Source organism: Sphaerodactylus townsendi, linkage group LG04, assembly GCF_021028975.2.
Source record: "Sphaerodactylus townsendi isolate TG3544 linkage group LG04, MPM_Stown_v2.3, whole genome shotgun sequence".
Lineage (NCBI taxonomy): Eukaryota > Metazoa > Chordata > Lepidosauria > Squamata > Sphaerodactylidae > Sphaerodactylus > Sphaerodactylus townsendi.
Genome location: NC_059428.1, coordinates 4,219,774 through 4,239,220, shown reverse-complemented (window position 1 = coordinate 4,239,220; position 19,447 = coordinate 4,219,774). Strand labels below are relative to the sequence as shown.

The 19,447-nt window shown below is 47.5% G+C and overlaps 1 protein-coding gene across 1 annotated transcript in view; it reads right to left on the bottom strand.

Moving 5' to 3' along the window:
* FCHSD2 (FCH and double SH3 domains 2) overlaps positions 1-19,447 on the bottom strand; it is a 220,112-nt gene that overhangs the window by 86,475 nt on the left and 114,190 nt on the right. Inside the window, exon 9 of the mRNA XM_048494752.1 lies at positions 1,704-1,826. Coding sequence (XP_048350709.1) covers positions 1,704-1,826 — 123 coding nt within the window. The remainder of the gene's footprint in view (positions 1-1,703; positions 1,827-19,447) is intronic.

Genomic DNA, 19,447 nt, shown 5'->3' with positions numbered 1-19,447 from the left:
CAGGGCCGGCTACTGGGACCACGCAACTCTGACATCACAGCGGCTATTGGTCCACTCCACAGCCCAGTTCAAGGTTTTGATGTTTAAAACTTGATAGGGAGAAGCTCTCCCCACTGTCCTACACCCAGCGTGGTGTAGTGGTTGAGAGAGGGCGGACTCTTATCTGGAGAACTGGATTTGTTTCCCCACTCCTGCACATGAAGCCTGCTGGGTGACCTTGGGCCCGTCACAGTTCTCTCTGAACTCTCTCAGCCCCACCTGTCTCACAAGGTGCCTGTTGTGGGGGAGAGGAAGGGAAAGGAGCTTGTAAGCCACCTTGAGTGTCCTTATGGTTGAGAAAAGTGGGATAGAAATCCAAACTCCTCCTCTTCTTTTCAATCAAAGAAGTGCATTTGTCGGGAACGTGGGAAAGGGTCTTTTCAGTGGCAGCCCCAAGGATTATGGAAGAAATGCCCCAGGCCTGTGTGCCTGGCCGCCTCACTTTTGCTCTTTAGGAGACAGCAGAAGGACAGCATTTGGTTAAGTGTGGCTGCAATCTTGAATATTCATTTCAAATTTTGGTTTTTAATGCATTTTCGTTAATGTGGCTTATCTGTTCTACAAGCCACCTTGAGCTCTGTAGGAACAAAGAACAAGAAGAGTTTGGATTTATATCCCCCCTTTTTCTCCTGTAAGGAGACTCAAAGGAGCTTACAATCTCCTCAACACCCCCCAACACTCCCCACAAGAAACACCCTGAGAGGTGGGTGGTGCTGAGAGAACTCCGAAAAACTGTGACCAGCCCCAGGTCACCCAGCTGGTGTGTGTTAGCACAAGCTAATCTAGTCCCCCAGATAAACCTCTACAGCTCCAGTGGCAGAGTGGGGAATCAAATCCGGTTCTCTAGATTAGAGTGCGCCTGCTCTTAACCACTACACCACGCTGCTCTCTCTGCCATCCTGTAGCGGTGGCCAGCCTCCTCCTCCAACCAGGGGGGGATTTCTCTGTTTTTTGTTAAACTGGCAACTGAATATCGATATGTTCGTTACAGCAAGAAGAATTAGTGGGTCTTCTCAATTCTCAGTTTTTACTTTAAAAAAGTCCCCTTGATTCCATTGATCTATCTGCAATAAAACTCTTCCCTTTATATCTCTGCAATGAAACAGCATAAGGATTTATTCCAGCAAAAACAAAAGCCAGAGATCCAGAGAGCCTGTTAATGTATTACAATGTTACACTTATATCATAACATTAACTATCCAGTAAAGAAGCCCCCCAGTACCCCTGGGTGACCGGTGTGTGTGTGTGTCCTATTTGTTCCGCTTCCATTTTCATCAATCTGTAATGATTACAGTTACCTTGGTCCATCTGGGTCAGTGCTGTCTACACCAGGGGTCTGCAACCTGAGGCTCTCCAGATGCCAGCAGGGGCTGATGGGATTTGTAGTCCACGAACATCTGGAGAGAAGCAGATTGCAGATCCATGGTCTACACTGACTGGCGGCAGCTGTCCAGCATCTCAGGTGGTAAGTCTTTCCCATCACCTACTTCCTGCTCATTTTAAGTGCAGACGGCTGGGATTGAACCTGGGACTTTCCGCATGCAAAACACAGGCTCTGCCACCGAGCCACGGTCCCTTCCTGAGCCACGTAATCACAGCTCCCTTCTTCAGCTCCCCAGACTTCCTTTCACACCAAAGGCATCATAATGTATTAATAAGCTTACCCGGCCAGACGTTTCCAAAAGAAACTGGAATGTGCTTTGTACAGCTTGGCATATTTCTAATTCAGTCCTGCTGAATGCCACTAAATAGTCCTTAAGGTGATCGTATACATTCCCGTCGAGAGCCTGTGTAGGAAAAAAGGAAAAGAAAACAACACCACACACAGTCAGATACGCATGATTGTGCCGGCTACCTCCAGGAGACACATTTCCCCCCTTTTCTCAAGTCTCCTATCATAGAATCCTAGAGTAAGAAGAGACCACCAAGGGCCATCCAGTCCAACCCCCTGCAATGCAGGAACACACAATCAAGGCACTCCTGACAGATGGCCATTCAGTCTCCCTTTAAAACCCTCCAAAGAAGGAGACTCCGTCATACTCCAAAGTAGTGCATTCCACTGTCGAACAGCCCTGACTGTCAGGAAGTTTTTCCTGATGTTTAGGTGGAATCTCTGTTTTTTCACCTTGAACCCATGACTCCTGGTCCTAGTCTCTGGAGCAGCAGAAAACAAGCTTGCTCCCTCACCAACATGACATCCCTTCGAATATCTAGACATGGCTATCATCAGTTTGGATGGTCTGGGAACACCCTGAAAATGCTACCTGTGGTCCCCATAAGCTGTCACAGAATGTTATAAAAGGAACTACCCAACGTACTTTTCCAGGTAGGAAGCGCATCCATAATGAACAGCAGGTGTGAGGTTTGACTAGCAGACTACACATTTCCACAAAAAAAGTGATTTGATGGGCAAGAGACAGAATTTCTGATGCTGATCTGTAGCGCCAACTACTTACACACGACGGAATGTTTCACAGCCATATTCCTCCGCTATGGGTTCCATTTACTAGCCAAGAACATAGGAGTATTCACATTAAATCAATCTTGGAAAGTTTCAGTTAAGGTTTATCCCCCCCCCCCCATCCCCTTAAAAGAAGCTGCCTGATCAATCTTAAAAGAACAGAAACACGACAAAAGATCTCTCAAACACATGGCTGAATTTTAGCAGCCACCGAAGCACCCCTCTCCCAATTAAGCAGGCTGTGAAACGAGAAACAGAGAATCGATGGACAGCTTTTGCAACAGAGAGGAATAAAAGCTGGAAGAAGCGCTCCTCCTCAAAGATCCAGACCAGCACTATTTAAACTCTTCCAGGATTGATCCCAGCGTGAACTCTCAGGTAGACAAGAACACAGTGGAACCTCGGTTGTCGCCGGTAATCCATCTGGCGACACTCGGCGAAAACTGAAACTGGCGACAACCGAAGCTACGCCATTTGCACATGCGCTACGCAAACGGAGCAGCAAATTTACGCGAAAAGTGTAAATTTATGCAAACGGCGTCGCCGGAAACAGAAGCACCCGGCAAAAACCGAGGCAAAAAAAGGCCGGGGGCGACTGGCGAAAACTGAAAAGGACGAAAACCGAAGGCTACGATTACCGAGGTTCCACTGTACAGGTGTAAAATTATTTAGAAGGGTGAAATCAGAGAGATCGAAGAGCTGCCCGTAGTATCTTGGCACTTGAAGGACGAGCAATAAAGCGTTTTTTAGAGGAGCAGCAACTGCTTTTCTAGACCAAAAAAGGGGCGGGGGAAGGGATGGCCAGTTCCGCAAAATGAGGACCAACGTGGAAAAAATACAGAACAATTCAATACTGCAGCTTGGGAGTTACCTTACAAAACTAACGGTTAATAAACTGAAGACACCGGATGCAGATAGTTCTTCATTTGGTGCCTATTTAAAACCATAGGTGTGAACTGTGTTGACACTTATAGCAAAAGCAGAAATCTTAGAGGAGTCTAAAACTGATAATCTGACAGCAAAAGTAGAAATCTGTGGGTGCCAAAGTAGTAACTATCTGAGGTTTTCATTTATTTAGTTATTCGTAAAGATGCCGACACCAGACAAGAATGTCTTGTGACTAGATTTTGCATTTCTTTTAGGACAGTCAGAGCATGAGGCAATATGAATCTGCATATGCCAATTCATGGAATTTAACAATAGCAATTGTCAGTGTATGAAAGTACAGGTTTTTTTTTAACTTCAATTATTCTCGCTGTCACCCCGATTTGGACGACCCAGGCCAGCCCCGTCTCAGAAGCGAAGCAAGGTTTGCCATGGTTAGTACTTGGATGGGAGACCATCAAGGAAGTCCAAGGTTGCCGTGCAGAGGCAGAGAATGGCAAACTACCTTTGCATGCCGTATGCCAGTGATGGCGAACCTTTTTAAAACCAAGTGCCCAAATTGCAACCCCACTTATTTATCGCAAAGTGCCAACCGGGCAATTTACCCTGAGTGCTGAGGTTTTAGTTGAGAAAAAACCGGTTGATTCCCCCCTCCTTCCTCCTCCCATGTACCCCTATACTGAAGCCAGCCTGCTCTAGCCTCCAGCAAGTCCTGGGTACACCACTCTGTGCGCCTCTTTCTCTTAGCATCTCTCTGTCTTCCTCTTAAGTGCCGCTACGCCTCGGGCAGCAGCCACCTGGAGCACAGGCACCTGGCCCGCCAGCCAAGTTCTCCCTGCTCACCGTGGTGCGCGCATGTCGTGCTCAGTGGTCCTGGCCAACCTAGATGTGTGTGTGTGGGGATGTGTGTGATTTTCCGCCCCCCACATGATGAACTCTGTGTGTGCGTGCCCACAGAGAGGGCTCCGAGTGCCACCTCTGGCACCTGTGCCATAGGTTCGCCATCACTGCCGTATGCCATCACCTGGATGGCTTGTATTTGGATGGAAGACCATCAAGGAAGTCCAAGGTTGCCATGCAGAGGCAGAGAATGGCAAACTACCTTCGCCTGATGTATGCCAGGGGTCTGAAACTTGCATGCTGTATGCCAGGGGTCTGCAACCAGTTGGCCATGCTGGCAGGGGCTGATGGGAATTGTAGTTCGTGAACATCTGGAGAGCCGCAGGTTGCAGACCCCTGCTGTATGGTGTCACCTGGGTGGCCCAGGCTAACCTGATTACATCAGCTGTCAGAAGCTAAGCCAAAGAAGGCCCTTGCTTTCACATCCTGCATGTGAGCTCCCAAAGGCACCTGGTGGGCCCCTGCGAGTAGCAGAGAGCTGGACTAGATGGACTTGTTCCTATGTTCTTCTTATGTTCCTATGTTCTTCTTATGTTCTTAGGGTCTGCCCTGGCTTGTATTTGGATGGGGGACTGCCAAGGAAGCCCGGGGTTGCTCTGCAGAGGTAGGCAGTGGCAGAATACCTCTGCTCATCTCTTGCCTTGAAAACCCTATGCGGTTGCTAGACATCTGCTGCCACTTGATAAGAATCTCCACCAATAGGCAGCTACTCTGACCTGGATGGCCCACAACAGGCTAATCTCACCAGATCTTGGAAGCTAAGCACCATCTGCTTTGGCTTGTGTTTGGATGGGAGACCACCAAGGAAGTCCATGGTGGCTGTGAAGGGTAGACAACGACAGCCCATCCCTGTTCATCTCTTGCCTTGAAAACCCCAAGTGTCGCCATAGGTCAGCTGTTACATGACAGAACTTTACATTTCAAAACTGAGAGGTGGGCCTCATTGGCGTGGCAGTAAGACCTGCCTGCTCCAGAGAGCTTTGGAGTTGACAGAGGTTCCAGACATTTCTTGAAGTATTGTTGAAGGCTTTCACGGCCGGAATCACTGGGGTGCTGTGTGGTTTCCAGGCTGTATGGCTGTGTTCTAGAACACGGCCACACAGCACCCCATTTCTTGAAGTGTCTTGACAACTGCCTCACTCTTTGCTGAGGGATGATAATTTCCAGATTACACAGCTAGCTTCCGAGTTGTCAAACTGCAAAACTAACTCTTGAGTCCTGCAAGACAGTGTGGCTGTTTCAAATCACGGGTCAAGCGCTTAAACACCACTAAAGGCCTTATTTAAGGTCACGCGACTCGAGGCATAGTTTTGGAAACAATACGGCTGATGTAGCTTGCTAAGAATTTCCTTGCAAGGTGGAGGAAATGAACAACATGGGGCCGGTATTTGCCCCCACCTTATCCGCTCATTTTCTGAAACACAGAAGCAGAGGGGACAAAGGGGGCTTAAAATAAGCCACGTCAAAAGTCAGCAAGTCTGTCGGGTGGCCATAGTCAAAACCATTTATTCAGTCTGGGCTTTTCTATTGTGCCGCTATGAAAAGTTTCCTGTTTAGCTAGCAGTCCAAACCCCAAAGCTGTTTCATATCACATTTCTGTCTCCTCTTTTGGCAGATGGCCCCAAATGTGAACCTAGCTAAAGTTTTCCAGCAGTGTTCAATTAATTATTTAGAGCCGATATTTGGCTGCTGCTGAAAATATTCGGGTTAGAAAACCCCAAACCGAAAACTGTGTCGATTCTCTCTCCCCCACCAAGGGAGCCTGGGAAATAGCAGGGAGGGTGGGAGAGCTTCCCCCACCAGTGCTTTCCAAGTTCCAGAAGAAGAAGAAGAAGAAGAAGGAGAAGGAGAAGGAGAAGGAAGAAGAAGAAGAAGAGGAGGAGGAGGAGGAGGAGGAGAGGAGGAGGAGGAGGAGGAGGAGGAGGAGGAGGAGAAAAAGAAGAAGACGACGAAGACGAAGACGAAGAAGACGAAGAAGAGGAGGAGGAGGAGGAGGAGTTTGGATTTATATCCCCCCTTTCTCTCCTGTAGGAGACTCAAAGGGGCTTACAATCTCCTTGCCCTTCCCCGCTCACAACAAACACCCTGTGAGGTGGGTGGGGCTGAGAGAGCTCCGAGAAGCTGTGACTAGCCCAAGGTCACTCAGCTGGCGTGTGTGGGAGGGTACAGGCTAATCTGAATTTCCCAGATAAGCCTCCACAGCTCAGGCGGCAGAGCTGGGAATCAAACATGGTTCCTCCAGATTAGATACACGAGCTCTTAACCTCCTACACCACTGCTGCTCCTTGAAAAGAGGGGGCAGCGCACTCCCTCCCTCCCGCCAGCAATATCATGTAGCACTGGATAAATGATTCACAAAGTTATATGGACAAATGCTTAGGGACTGGGGTCTATACTGCTGTACACAGTTTTCTATGAGCTGGATCCTACTATGTAATTTTGCATCATTTGCTGTGTCAGGTTAACACCTTTGCCCGACTTCCATTCTGTTTTGTAGATTTCTGGTCGGTTCTACAACCCAAATCCTATTTCATTGTTTACCGAACGTCCCGTCCTGTTGATTGTATTGACTCACTCTGTAATCCCCCTTGAGGCCCCGGTTAGAAAAGCAGACCATAAATAACTAGTTAAACAAAAGAATTAATGTCAATAAACTGTACTGAATTAACAATGGGTGGTCTCCGTCCTGTGACTACCTTTGCCAATGGTGACTGCCAATCTTCCTCTCTGGAAGCCACTGTGATGTAGCGGTTAAGAGCAGCAGACGCTAATCTAGAGAACCAGGCTTGAGTCCTCATTCCTCGTGTTCTGTAATTGATGCTTTAGGAATTGCTGAAAGTTGCTGCACTGATGTGGCATTAAGTTACCCAATCGCAGAGAACTACTACTGTACCTAGCGGTCACGGCATTCTGAGGAACGGATTATGAAAACGTCTCATTGTCACGAATGACGTTTTAGAATGCCTTATTCTGGATATTTTTTGCACTCTCCAGCAAATCACCCGGTGTCAACTAGAAAACATATTATTAAATGACTTGTGCGGAAAGGCTAGCGGGTTCCGTTGCTGGGTGAATCCCAACTCAGCGTTGTCCTGTACTCAATAGTAGCAGTGGCGTAGGAGGTTAGGAGCTCGTGTATCTAATCTGGAGGAACCAGGTTTGATTCCCAGCTCTGCCGCCTGAGCTGTGGAGGCTTATCTGGGGAATTCAGATTAGCCTGTGTACTCCCACACACGCCAGCTGGATGACCTTGGGCTAGTCGCAGCTTCTCGGAGCTCTCTCAGCCCCACCTACCTCACAGGGTGTTTGTTGTGAGGGGGGAAAGGCAAGGAGATTGTAAGCCCCTTTGAATCTCCTGCAGGAGAGAAAGGGGGGATATAAATCCAAACTACTACTACTACTACTACTACTACTACTACTCTTCTTTCTTTCTTTCTTTCTTTCTTTCTTTCTTTCTTTCTTTCTTTCTTTCTTTCTTTCTTTCTTTCTTTCTTTCTTTCTTTCTTCTCCTCCTCCTTCTTCTTCTTCTTCTTCTTCTTCTTCTTCTTCTTCTTCTTCTTCTTCTTCTTCTTCTTCTTCTTCAATCCTTTACACTTCTGAGCTTTGCATAAGATCGGGCAACCAAAATTCACCGTCAGCAGGAAAAAAAGTTGGTTTATAACCCTGAAAAATATAGCTTTGTTCATATTACCATGTCAAAGGCTTTGTTACAGCTCTGGACGAACTTTTAGATTTAATGGGATTTCCAGTTTAACAGTTGCTGGGTATTAATAATGAACTTTACATGCCTCGACACTGCTGAGCTCAGCAGCCACGCTCTGACCAGCCGAGAAAGTGGGGGAGGCAGCACATTTTTAGGAAGGAAGGGCAGTCAAGAACAGGCTTATTGTTAGCAGCTGCATTCCATGACACTTCTGTCTTCGCCCGCTCAGGAACAGCTTCGGCTGTTTACCTTAGACCCGTTTCGCCCTTGCAAAACAAGAACCGCCCCCGTGAATTACTGGCTATCCTTCCATGAACTCCTCCACCCCTTCATCTTCTTTCCCACCTTCCCCCACCCACCTCTTTCTGCAGAAAACATCAAGTAAGTTGAATTTGTGGTTCATATTTGTTACCGAAAATTTGGGTCCGAACAATGTTCGGCTGGGCGAAAACGATATCTTGTAATGGAAAGAAGACGACAACTTTGGGTTTATTTGCCTTCTGTTCTCTCCTGTAAGGAGACTCCTTCCCTTTCTCTCCCCACAAGAGACCCCTTGTGAGGTAGGTGGGGTGGAGAGAGTTCTGAGAGAACTGTGACTAATGAATAGAGTAAGTGCGCCCAAGACAGCCTGCCAAATCCGGACCAAAAAAATCACGTGACGCACGTGTGCTGCACAGTGGCTTGTGTATATTACAAATATAATTTACAGTGTATAGCCATACATAAAATGCAATTGCTGTTAACAAATCTTTACTTTCATTACAAATATCTCCGATGGGAGAACTTCAGTAACACCGATGCAGCCAAACATCCTCCTTCAATGTTGGAGAACTGTGACTAACCCAAAGTCACCCAGCAGGAATGTAGGAGTGGGGGGACAAATTCAGTTCATCAGATAAGAGTCTGCTGATCAAGCGGAGGAGTGGGGAATCAAACCCAGTTCTTCAGATTAGAGTCGACATGTTCATAACCACGACACCACCAGGAGTTTCACACTAGTGGCCCTGGCCTGCATTAGACCGTGGTTCGGCCTTTTAAAGAGGGTTTATCCCCACATAGCCGCAAGTCTCTACTACACAACACTTTTAAAATCATGAAGTCAACCACAAATTGTTCCGCTGTATGAGATCCTGTACTTCATCTTAGAGAGATTTCTCAAAAGTCGCAAAGCGGTATGAGCGGTATGCGATCCTGTACTTCATCTTAGAGAGATTTCTCAAAAGTCGCAAAGATCAGTGAACTTCTCAGGACTTATCTGGGAATACAAATTTGTCAGTCTTTAAGGCTGACAAGACTACAATTCCTGTTTCTTCATACCTCCCCCATAAAGGCTGAGTTCAAATGCTCAGCTAAGGTCCTCTGATGCCCAGAGACAACTTTCCTGCCCCCTGCCAAGTGTTTTTGAAATAGGGTGGGGTCAGGCAGTGGTGGGATCCAAAAATTTTAGTAACAGGTTCCCATGGTGATGGGATTCAAAATGTGGTGTAGCACCAATGGGGCTGGGTGGGGCACGATGGGGGCGTGGCCGGGCATTCTGGGGGCGGGGCATTGCTGGGCGGGGCTGTGGCAAAGACGCAGCCGCTGCGCCGGTCCTTGGGCGGGAAACGAATGCACGCAGGCGCAGGCTGCCTCGCATGCCGGTGCACCTCCTGCTAGACTGCTTCAAGTTCTGCGCGCTACTGCTGAGAGGAGGGGCGTAACTACGGCAAAAATCACGTGGCAAAATCACCCATTAGTAACCCCCTCTCGGCACTCACAAATAATTAGTAACCTACTCTCGGGAACCTGTGAGAACCTGCTGGATCCCACCTCTGGGGTCAGGTAAGTTTTCCCCCCCAGCAAGGCTTCTGATTGGCCCCTGGAGATTTCATCGGCTGAGCGGATTTTTAAAAAGACGCTGCTTTGGCACCAGCTACTACAACAGAACAAAGATCTTCATCATGTGGTCTTCCTCCTGGTCAAGGCACAGAGGGGTCGCCCCTGACGAAGAAGCAGAGCACCGGAGAAGCAGAGATAATGCGTGAGACCAGCACACTGGAGAGGAAGGAACGAATGTGCTACTGACCCCAGATGAGGCCTAGTGCAGCAGAAGAAAGCAGGGGCCGTCACAGACGAGGCCAAAGCAAAGGTATGAAAAGAAGAGAGTGAAGAACATGAGAACTAGCCTGCTGGATCAGACCAGAGTCCATCTAGTCCAGCTCTCTGCTATTCGCAGTGGCCCACCAGGTGCCTTTGGGAACTCACATGCAGGATGTGAAAGCAATGGCCTTCTGCAGCTGCTGCTCCCGAGCACCTGTGACAAAGGCAAACTCTATGCTGGGGATAATTAGGAAAGGAGTTGATAATAAAACTGCAAGGATTGTCATGCCCTTCTATAAAGCCGTGGTGCGACTGCACTTGGAGTCCTGTGTTCAGTTCTGGTCGCCACATCTCAAAAAGGATATCGAAGAGATAGAAAAAGTGCAGAGAAGGGCAACGAGGATGATTGAGGGATTGGAGCACCTTCCTTATGAGGAGAGGCTGCAGCGTTTGGGACTCTTTTGGAGTTTGGAGAGGAGACATCTGAGGGGGGATATGATTGAAGTCTCTAAAATGATGCATGGGGTAGAAAATGTGGACAGAGAGAAATTTTTCTCTCTTTCTCACAATACTAGAACCAGGGGGCATCCATTGAAAATGCTGGGGGGAAGAATTAGGACTAATAAAAGGAAACATTTCTTCACACAACGTGTGATTGGTGTTTGGAAGATGCTGCCCCAGGAGGGGGTGATGGCCACTAACCTGGATAGCTTTAAAAAGGGCTTGGACAGATTTATGGAGGAGAAGTCGATCTCTGGCTACCAATCTTGATCCTCCTTGATCTCAGATTGCAAATGCCTTAGCAGACCAGGTGCTCAGAAGAAGCAGCAGCAGAAGGCCATTGCTTTCACCTCCTGCAGGTGAGCTCCCAAAGGCACCTGGTGGGCCACTGCGAGTAGCAGAGTGCTGGACTAGATGGACTCTGGTCTGATCCAGCAGGCTCGTTCTTATGTTCTTATGTCTGCTAAGGCATTTGCAATCTCAGAGCAAGGAGGATCAAGATTGGTAGCCATAGATCAGAGTAAGGTTCAGACCTGAGGAGCTCTTCTTAGATAAACATATCCATACTCATTGCCTGCCAGCATGGCCAATTGGCCATGCTGGCAGGGGCTGATGGGAATTGTAGTTCATGAACATCTGGAGAGCCACGGGTTGCTGACCCGTGCCATAGATCGACTTCTCCTCCATAAATCTGTCCAAGCTCTTTTTAAAGCTATCCAGGTTAGAGTTCACACGTGCATACACACACAGAGCCTCCGTTTAAGATTCCCAGGGAAATTTTGTTTTTAGTTTTAGTTTTCTATCCTGCGGTACTCCCGAGGACTTGAAAAAGAGGCAGCGGCTGCCGCATTACACAAACGGAGCTTCGTCTCCAGCCAGAGGGCTTTATGCCGCGCTGGAATGAGTTTAATGGCTCCGTCAATACTCGCTTCCTGGCTTCTAAGGCGCCGGCTACATTTGAAATTGGCTTCTGGAACTTTGCCGCCATGGCGGTTCGTTCTCAGAAGTGGCCCCCACGGTTTGCAAGTCTGGCACACTAACCCTGTCAGAATCAGTCTGGTGTTAACAGGACTAGGATTGAAGAAACCCAGCTTCGAACCTCCGCCTCCTGCCCCTTGCTGGGCGACTTTGAGTCAGTCGTGTATTCTGTCAGACTGATTTATTTATTTATTTATTTATTTATTTATTTTTTAAGCTTATATACCGCCCCATCCCCAAGGGGCTCTGGGCGGTGTACAACATTAAAAGACAATATAAGCAATTAAAACATTTAAAAGCAGCGAAAACCATAAGATATTTCCAATAATATAATAAGCTACAGTAAAATAGATGGCGTTGTAATCTGCTATTATAATTCTGTCCCTTCCCTAAAGGGGGAAACAGCATCCCACATTCCAATCTAAAAATCCCTCCCCCTTCCAAAAGGGAGGAGTGGCGAGTCTGAGATGACAGCTGGCCCCGGTATCAGAGCCGGGGGCAAAGGGCACCATTAACGGCTGGTTCCTCCGAAGGCCTGTGATCCTGTGATCTACCTCACAGGGTTGTGATCTACAACCCTGTGATCTACCTCACAGGGTTGTTATGAGAACAGCATGTGGGGGATGAAGAATAGGGTTGCTGAATGGTATTGCCACAGATCTCCAGATTTCAGAGATGAGCTGCCCTGGAGAAAACAGCAGCTTCAGGGAGCAAGATCTAGGACAGGGGTGTCCAATATCAAGCGGACCTTGATAAATTAGGTGAGTGGGCTAAGAAATGGCAAATGCAGTTCAATGTAGCAAAATGCAAAGTGATGCACACAGGGGCAAAAAAATCCAAACTTCACACACACGCTACAGGGGTCAGTGCTATCAGCCACAGACCAGGAAAGGGATTTGGGCGTCTTAGTGGATAGTTCCGTGGGAATGTCAACTCAATGCATGGCAGCTGTGAAAAAGGCAAACTCTATGCTGGGGATAATTAGGAAAGGAGTTGATAATAAAACTGCAAGGATTGTCATGCCCTTCTATAAAAGCATTTGGGTGGACCGCATCGCACTTGAGTACTGTGTTCTCCAGTGCCCTTGGTCAGCTACATCTCAAAAAGGATATCAAGAGATAGAAAAAAGTGCAGAGAAGCGGGGCAACGAGGGATGATTGAGGGACTGGAGCACCTCTCCTTAAGGAGGTGAGAGGCTTCGCAGCGCTGTGGGAGACTCCTTTTAGATTTGGAGAGGAGGCGTCTGAGGGGGGATAGGATTGAAGTCTCTAAAATGATGCATGGGGTAGAAAATGTTGGACAGAGAGAAATTTTTCTCTCTTTCTCACAATACTAGAACCAGGGGGCATACACTGAAAATGCTGGGGGGAAGAATTAGGACTAATAAAAGGAAAACACTTCTTCTTCACTAACGTGTGTGATTGGTGTTTGGAATATGCTGCCACAGGAGGTGGTGGGATGGCCACTAACCTGGATAGTTTCTTTAAAAAGGGGCTTGGACAGATTTATGGAGGAGAAGTCGAGATTCTATGGCTACCAATCTTGATCCTCCTTGATCTCAGATTGCAAATGCCTTAGCAGGTGCTCAGGAGCAACAGCAGCAGAAGGCCATTGCTTTCACCTCCTGCATGTGAGCTCCCAAAGGCACCTGGTGGGCCACTGCGAGTAGCAGAGTGCTGGACTAGATGGATCCCTGGTCTGAGGGTTCCATAGCTGGTTGGGTTCTTATGTTCTTATGATTCCTAGGGGGCTGATGGGGAATGCGGGAGAGTCCATGAACATCTGGAGGGCCAGAGCTGGACACCCCAATCAAGAATCCACCTTCGATTCTAAGTAAAACCCCTCACCAATTCTCCCCTCTACTACAGGCAATACTGTTAAATATCCAGGAGATTCCCACGCCAGAAATGCAAACTCTAATGGGCAGCTATTTATTGACTTAGCAGATGTACAAGCCCTCCCTCCAAAGACCAGCTCGAGGTGGCTGGCGACTACATGATAAAACAACGCCCTTAAATCAGATGACCGTGCACGTCACCCTGACCTCAACGACGAAAAGATGGGATAAAAATGTACTGGACAGGTGTTGGGTTTTTTCCTCTGGTGCAATCAGAGAGCTTGTTTTGAAGAAGCAGCTCTACCGTGGGACTCTGTCTCATGAAGTATCTATTTCTGCTCCCGATTTCTCATTTTCTGTCTGGAAGCTGCAGCCTGGACGGTGGCCGGAGAGAGACGTATGGACCACATCATTCCAGATGTCTTTCACCTTCATTTATTTCTAATTGAGAGCCAGCGTGGTGTGATGGTTAATAGCAGGTTAGTTAGAAGAATAATAATAATTTGGATTTATACCCTACTTTACTCTCTTGTAAGGAGACTCAAGGTGGCTTACAAGCTCCTTTCCCTTCCTCTCCCCCCGACACACACCTTGTGAGGCAGGTGGGGCTGAGAGAGTTCTGAGAGAACTGTGACTAGAACAGGGGTCTGCGACCTGCGGCTCTCCGGATGTTCATGGACTACAAATCCCACCACCCCCTGCCAGCATGGCCAATTGGTTGCAGACTCCTGGACTAGCACAAATCCCATCAGCCCCTGCCAGCATGGCCAATTAGTTGCAGATTCCTGGACTAGCACTCCTGGACTCATGGCCAATTGGTTGCAGACTCCTGGACTAGGTCACCCAGCTGGAATGAAGGAGCAGGGAAGCAAATCTGGTTTACTAGGTAAGACTCCACTGCTCAGGTGGAGGAGTGGGGAATCAAACCCAGTTCTCCTGATTAGAATCCACCTGCTCTTAACCACTGCACCATGCTGGCCGTGGCACAGTTTCCTGCTAAGCTGGGGTGGAAGCCAACTAAGGTCAGTTCCACCCCTGGGAATGCCTCTGGAATGGCCCCACTGTGCCAGTGGGGCTGGTGGTAGCATGTGAGCATTAATACGATGCCCGCTGCAGCCGTGCACCAGCGTCTTCACCCATCTGCCAGAGTAAGTGCCCTGGGGAGGGCAAATTCAGCCCCCCCCAAGCTGCCCCCCCCCTTTGGAAGGAGCAGTTAGTGTTAGAAAGGAATACTTCTGCCTCTCTCCTTCTTGATGTTTGCCGAAGGAGCCCGCTAAGTCCTGTTGCACAACGGGAAGATCATATTTCTATCCTCCTCTAATAGCCAAGTCCTGCTCTCCTCGGTGGCACTGAAAGGCTAAACCTCTCACTGCAGGGTCAGGAAGCATTTCCAGCAGCCAAGAAGTCTAGTGTGTGCAGAGAGTGTGGGGAGGCTCTTGTGGAGCCAGAGAGCGTTCTGTGATAGTGCGCAACAAAGGGAGGCAGGCTGCCAGAGTTCTAACATATGAGCAAAGGAACGTGTTTTGAAGTAGTGGGTAGCTACCAGAATCCACCCAAAAGCTTCTGGGCACAGATGCCTGCTCCTTCTCCCCTCTCTTGGGCTTGGCCTACATGGGCCATGCACTGAAGATAGTAGACTCCCAAGTGGTTAAGAGTACTGCATCATCGCAGGTGGTGTGTGTGTGTGTGACATTTTTAATCACCCTCTCATGTGAAACTCCTCAAACAAACCAAAGAAGGTGTAGCCCAAGCGAGAACCTCTCCAGCCCTGTTTCGTTGGAGATAATCCCTTGGAACTTCTGATGTAAGCTGGACTATACTCTTATCAGCCCCCCTGCCAGCATGACCAATTGGCCATGCTGGCAGGGGCTGATGGGAATTGTAGTCCACAACATCTGGAGTGCCAAAGGTTCGCCACCACTGCCCTAGTTTTTACTCAAAAATATTTCACACCTACTGGAAGGGGAACTACACACCAGTTCTCCAGCGAAGGCTCAGTCAGGTGCAGAGGCGGAGCTACCAGGGAACGGGGGGCACGCTGCACCGCTGCTGCGGCGCCCCCCCACCTTAGTGAAACAGTGCAGGCTGGAGAAGCGGCCTGTTCCCTTCAGGCTGAAAACAGCCTGGTGGGAACTACACTTCCCAGGAGACCTTATGAGCCCCAGGGTCTCATGGGAAGTGCAGTTCCCACCAGGCCATTTTCAGCCTGAAGGGAACAGGCTGCTTTTCCAGGCTGAACTAAGGTAAGGGTCGGGGGAGGGGGGCAGAAAACACTGAGTGTGCACGGGGCGCACTCTGTCCCAGCTACACCTCTGGTCATGTGGAGGTAGACGGTGCTAACAAGTCACAATTGACTTACGACATTCCCTCCTGGGGTTTTCAAGGCAAGAGGTGGTTTGCCACTGCCTGTCTCTGTGAAGTCATCCTGGATTTCCTTGGTGGTCCCCCGCCCAAGTACTAACCAGGGCTGACCCTGCTTAGGGAAACATTAGGAGCAAAAATTGCCGGGCCACGGCCACGGCCACGGCCACACCACCCAGAAAAACCACAGCAGCTACCTCTTGGTTTGGCTTACCCCCTCTCCCCACAATCTCTTGTTGGCCTTCCTCCAGATTGTGTTTATACGTAGGTCATTTTTACTGCATTGTTAAATATTTATATATACAAGTTTTTAACTCAACTTTAAACGTTTTACCACCTTGATGTTTTGCTTTCTTGGGGACCCTAGTTTGGGTGGGAAGGTGGCATATAAACCTTTTAAATAAATAAATGAAGTACAGAAGGGCTGGAAGCCACTTGCTCTACAGGGTCCTTAGAAAGGCTTACTGAATGTATAAAATTCTGATTCACCATTTATTTCACTGAACTGCACTTATCAGGATTTGAAGAAATTTTATTTGCCAATAAACCATCTCTAAACAGTTCCACATTACTCAGAACTCTCCCTTTTATCACCTTCCCTTCTACAGAAGTATTTTGTGCCCAACACTCTTACTGAGGACAACTGTAAATTTGGGATTACGTACACAGCTAATAATAAAGATGCATCAGAAGAGCAGTTTCTGGTATGCTTTAAAACTTTATTTACAGTTCTAGTTTTAACACACATTGGGGGGAAAAGTTATATATTCTAAGCAAACCTTTTCCAGGAAAACATCGTTTATAAGTGCATTTATTTTGGGTTCCTGCAGAGAGTCCTCTCATATGAAATGCTTCTTTTAGAGGCCCCTTCCACACATGCAGAATAATGCAGTTTCAATCCACTTTCAATGCACTTTGCAGCTGGGATTTTACCGTGCGGAATAGCAAAATCCACTTGCAAACAATTGTGAAAGTGGATTGAAAGTGCGTTATTCCGCATGTGTGGAAGGGGCCTGACACGCCACAAAATGCACAAACATGATTCCGCTAAACATATTTTTAAAAAGTTTAAATGAAGGATTGTGTTTCTTCAAATTGAGTTGTTCAATCCTCCTCCTCCTCCTCCTCCTCCTCCTCCTTCATCATCATCACCATCATTATCATCATCATCATGGCTGGGTACTATCACTGCACTAGCCCTTAGATGTTCAACTTCTAAACATTCTTCTTTCCACTGTGTTGTTTTTACATTCTCTGGGAATATGGGAGGGGGGATTTTCATGGCGGGAACTCTGGGGGAGATAAATGTAACTGTACTTTCATAGCCTGACAGAACGGGCTTTGCAGCCAGGTAGAAGAAGAAGAGTTTGGATTTATATTTTATATTTATATTCCCCCTTTCTTTCCTGTAAGGAGACTCCAAGGGTCTTACAAACTCATTTGCCTTCCCGCACCCCCCCCCCACAACAAACACCCTGTGAGGTAGGTGGGGCTGAGAGAGCTCCAAAGAGCTGTGACTAGCCCAAGATCACCCAGCTGGGATGTGTTGGAGTGCACAAGCTACTCTGGTTCCCCAGATAACCCTCCACAACTCAACTGGCAGAGCGGGGAATCAAACCCAGTGCTCCAGATTAGAGTGCACCTGCTCTTAGCCGCTATACCACTGCTGCTTCTACTAGCTGTGCTCAATAAAGACTTTTGATCAAGCATCCAGTTTAATGACTTCAGTCTGAAGGCCTGAAAACATACACTATATATATAGTATATCTATATATGCTCTGTCTTGTGACTACAACCATGTACCCCTCTTGCGTTAACTCCCAAGCCTTGCAAAGCACAGTCCTATGTCTCATCCTCCCCCAGCGCGAAACTCACGTCAGTAAAAAGCACAAGGTACTAAACAGCAAACCGTTCAAAGATGAATGCAGCCTGTCTGTACAAACGACAAGGTCATGGCAAAAACAGATGCACCAACAGAAGTATCTCCTCTCAAAGTCCCAAGTCAGCAGCTATCAGTGCTTAAGATCTCTGAATTGGAGGGGTTCCAGCAAGTCAAGACAAGCGCGGAACAAGCGCCCTGTCAGATAAATGAGCGGGCATCTGTTCGTCCGGTCTACACAGCCCCACAACACAAATTCTCAATTCCGGGAAAAGAAATCTGATAGGACGGGCAAACGTGCCAGAAGCAGCATGAAGCGTGAGATCACACTGAGGTCAAGATGGGCATACTTAAGACTATAACCCTTCCTGGATCTTGTATTAAGACCGCTTTGTATTTTGCAAGATATGGAATATTATGTCCAGTTCTGGGCACTGCAATTCCAGAAGGATATTGAGAAGCTGGAACGGGTCCAAAGGGAGGCGACCAAAATGGTCAAAGGTCTGGAATCCATGCCCTACGAGGAAAGACTTAGGGAGCTGGGGATGTTTAGTATGGTGAAGAGAAGGTTAGGAGGTGACATGATAGCCATGTTTAGATATCTGAAGGGATGTCAAGTTGTTGAGGGAGCAAGCTTGTTTTCTGATGCTCCAGAAACTAGGACCAGGAGTGATGGGTTCAAGGTTCAGGAAAAGAGATTCCACCTAAACATCAGGAAGAACTTCCTGACCGTCAGGGCTGTTTGACTACCTCGGAGTGTGGTGGAGTCTCCTTCTTTGGAGGTTTTTAAAGAGTGGATGGCCACCTGTTGGGAGTGCTTTGATTGTGTGTTCCTGCATTGCCAGGGGTTGGACTTGATGGCCCATTGGGGTCTCTTCCAACTCTAATTCTATGCCTTTTACCAAATTCGCAAACTTTGGAACTGCCTTCTTCTGAATTAGACTCTTGTCAGTCTTGTCTACTCAGGTTATAGTAAAGGATTTGGGGGGTTAGTGCACCAGTAGCAAGACAAGAAAATTGCACTGAATATAGGCTCGCTTGTAATGCATCAATCACAACATCGAGGAAAAGTGTGTTATGATTACATACTCAAAAACATGAAACACAACAATACACACCACCATGCTCTCAGCAACAAAACTCAAGCGCAAGAATGTGAAAGGCGAAAACAGGAGTAAAACCTCCGATTGTGCCCTCTTCACTCTGTCATATGATGTTAGGTGTTACAGACTTCTTATGGGACAAACTGAATATAAACATTTTAAATTAATAAAAGCATTTGCTCTCCCAATGAGCTATGCTCCTCCCAAAACTTGCTCATCATTTTGCTGGAATTTCTGAGGCAATCTGGATTGCATATTTGCAGTTTAGATGAAGTGCGGAGTTTATTCTGGAGGCAGGACGGGCATTTTTTTTTCCACAGTGTACATCAAACACAGGTTCAAGTCTTGGCTTTTAAAGGAATTCTGTAAAGACCCGTAAAGATCCTCAATGGTTATATACCAAGCCAGACAAATTGCTCATTGAAAAACTAGAACGCTCTAGTATTTTGTGCTGAATTTTTAAAACAATGATCTGAAGGAAATTTAAGACGAGAGCGGAGGCTGGAATGAGGAACGTCAGCTGAGCTCTGATTTGAGGATAATGCAAATCAAAGTCTCTGGAGAGGTTCCATTTTGAGCATCAAATGACGAACTTTAGCAGATCAATGGATTTTTTTTCCCCCGAGTGCATTTGTATTCTTTATATGTATAAGACAGAACTAAATTGCGGCACGCTGCCCTGAGCCAAGACCGTCTGGTCTGCTATAGCTCCTCCTGCCCT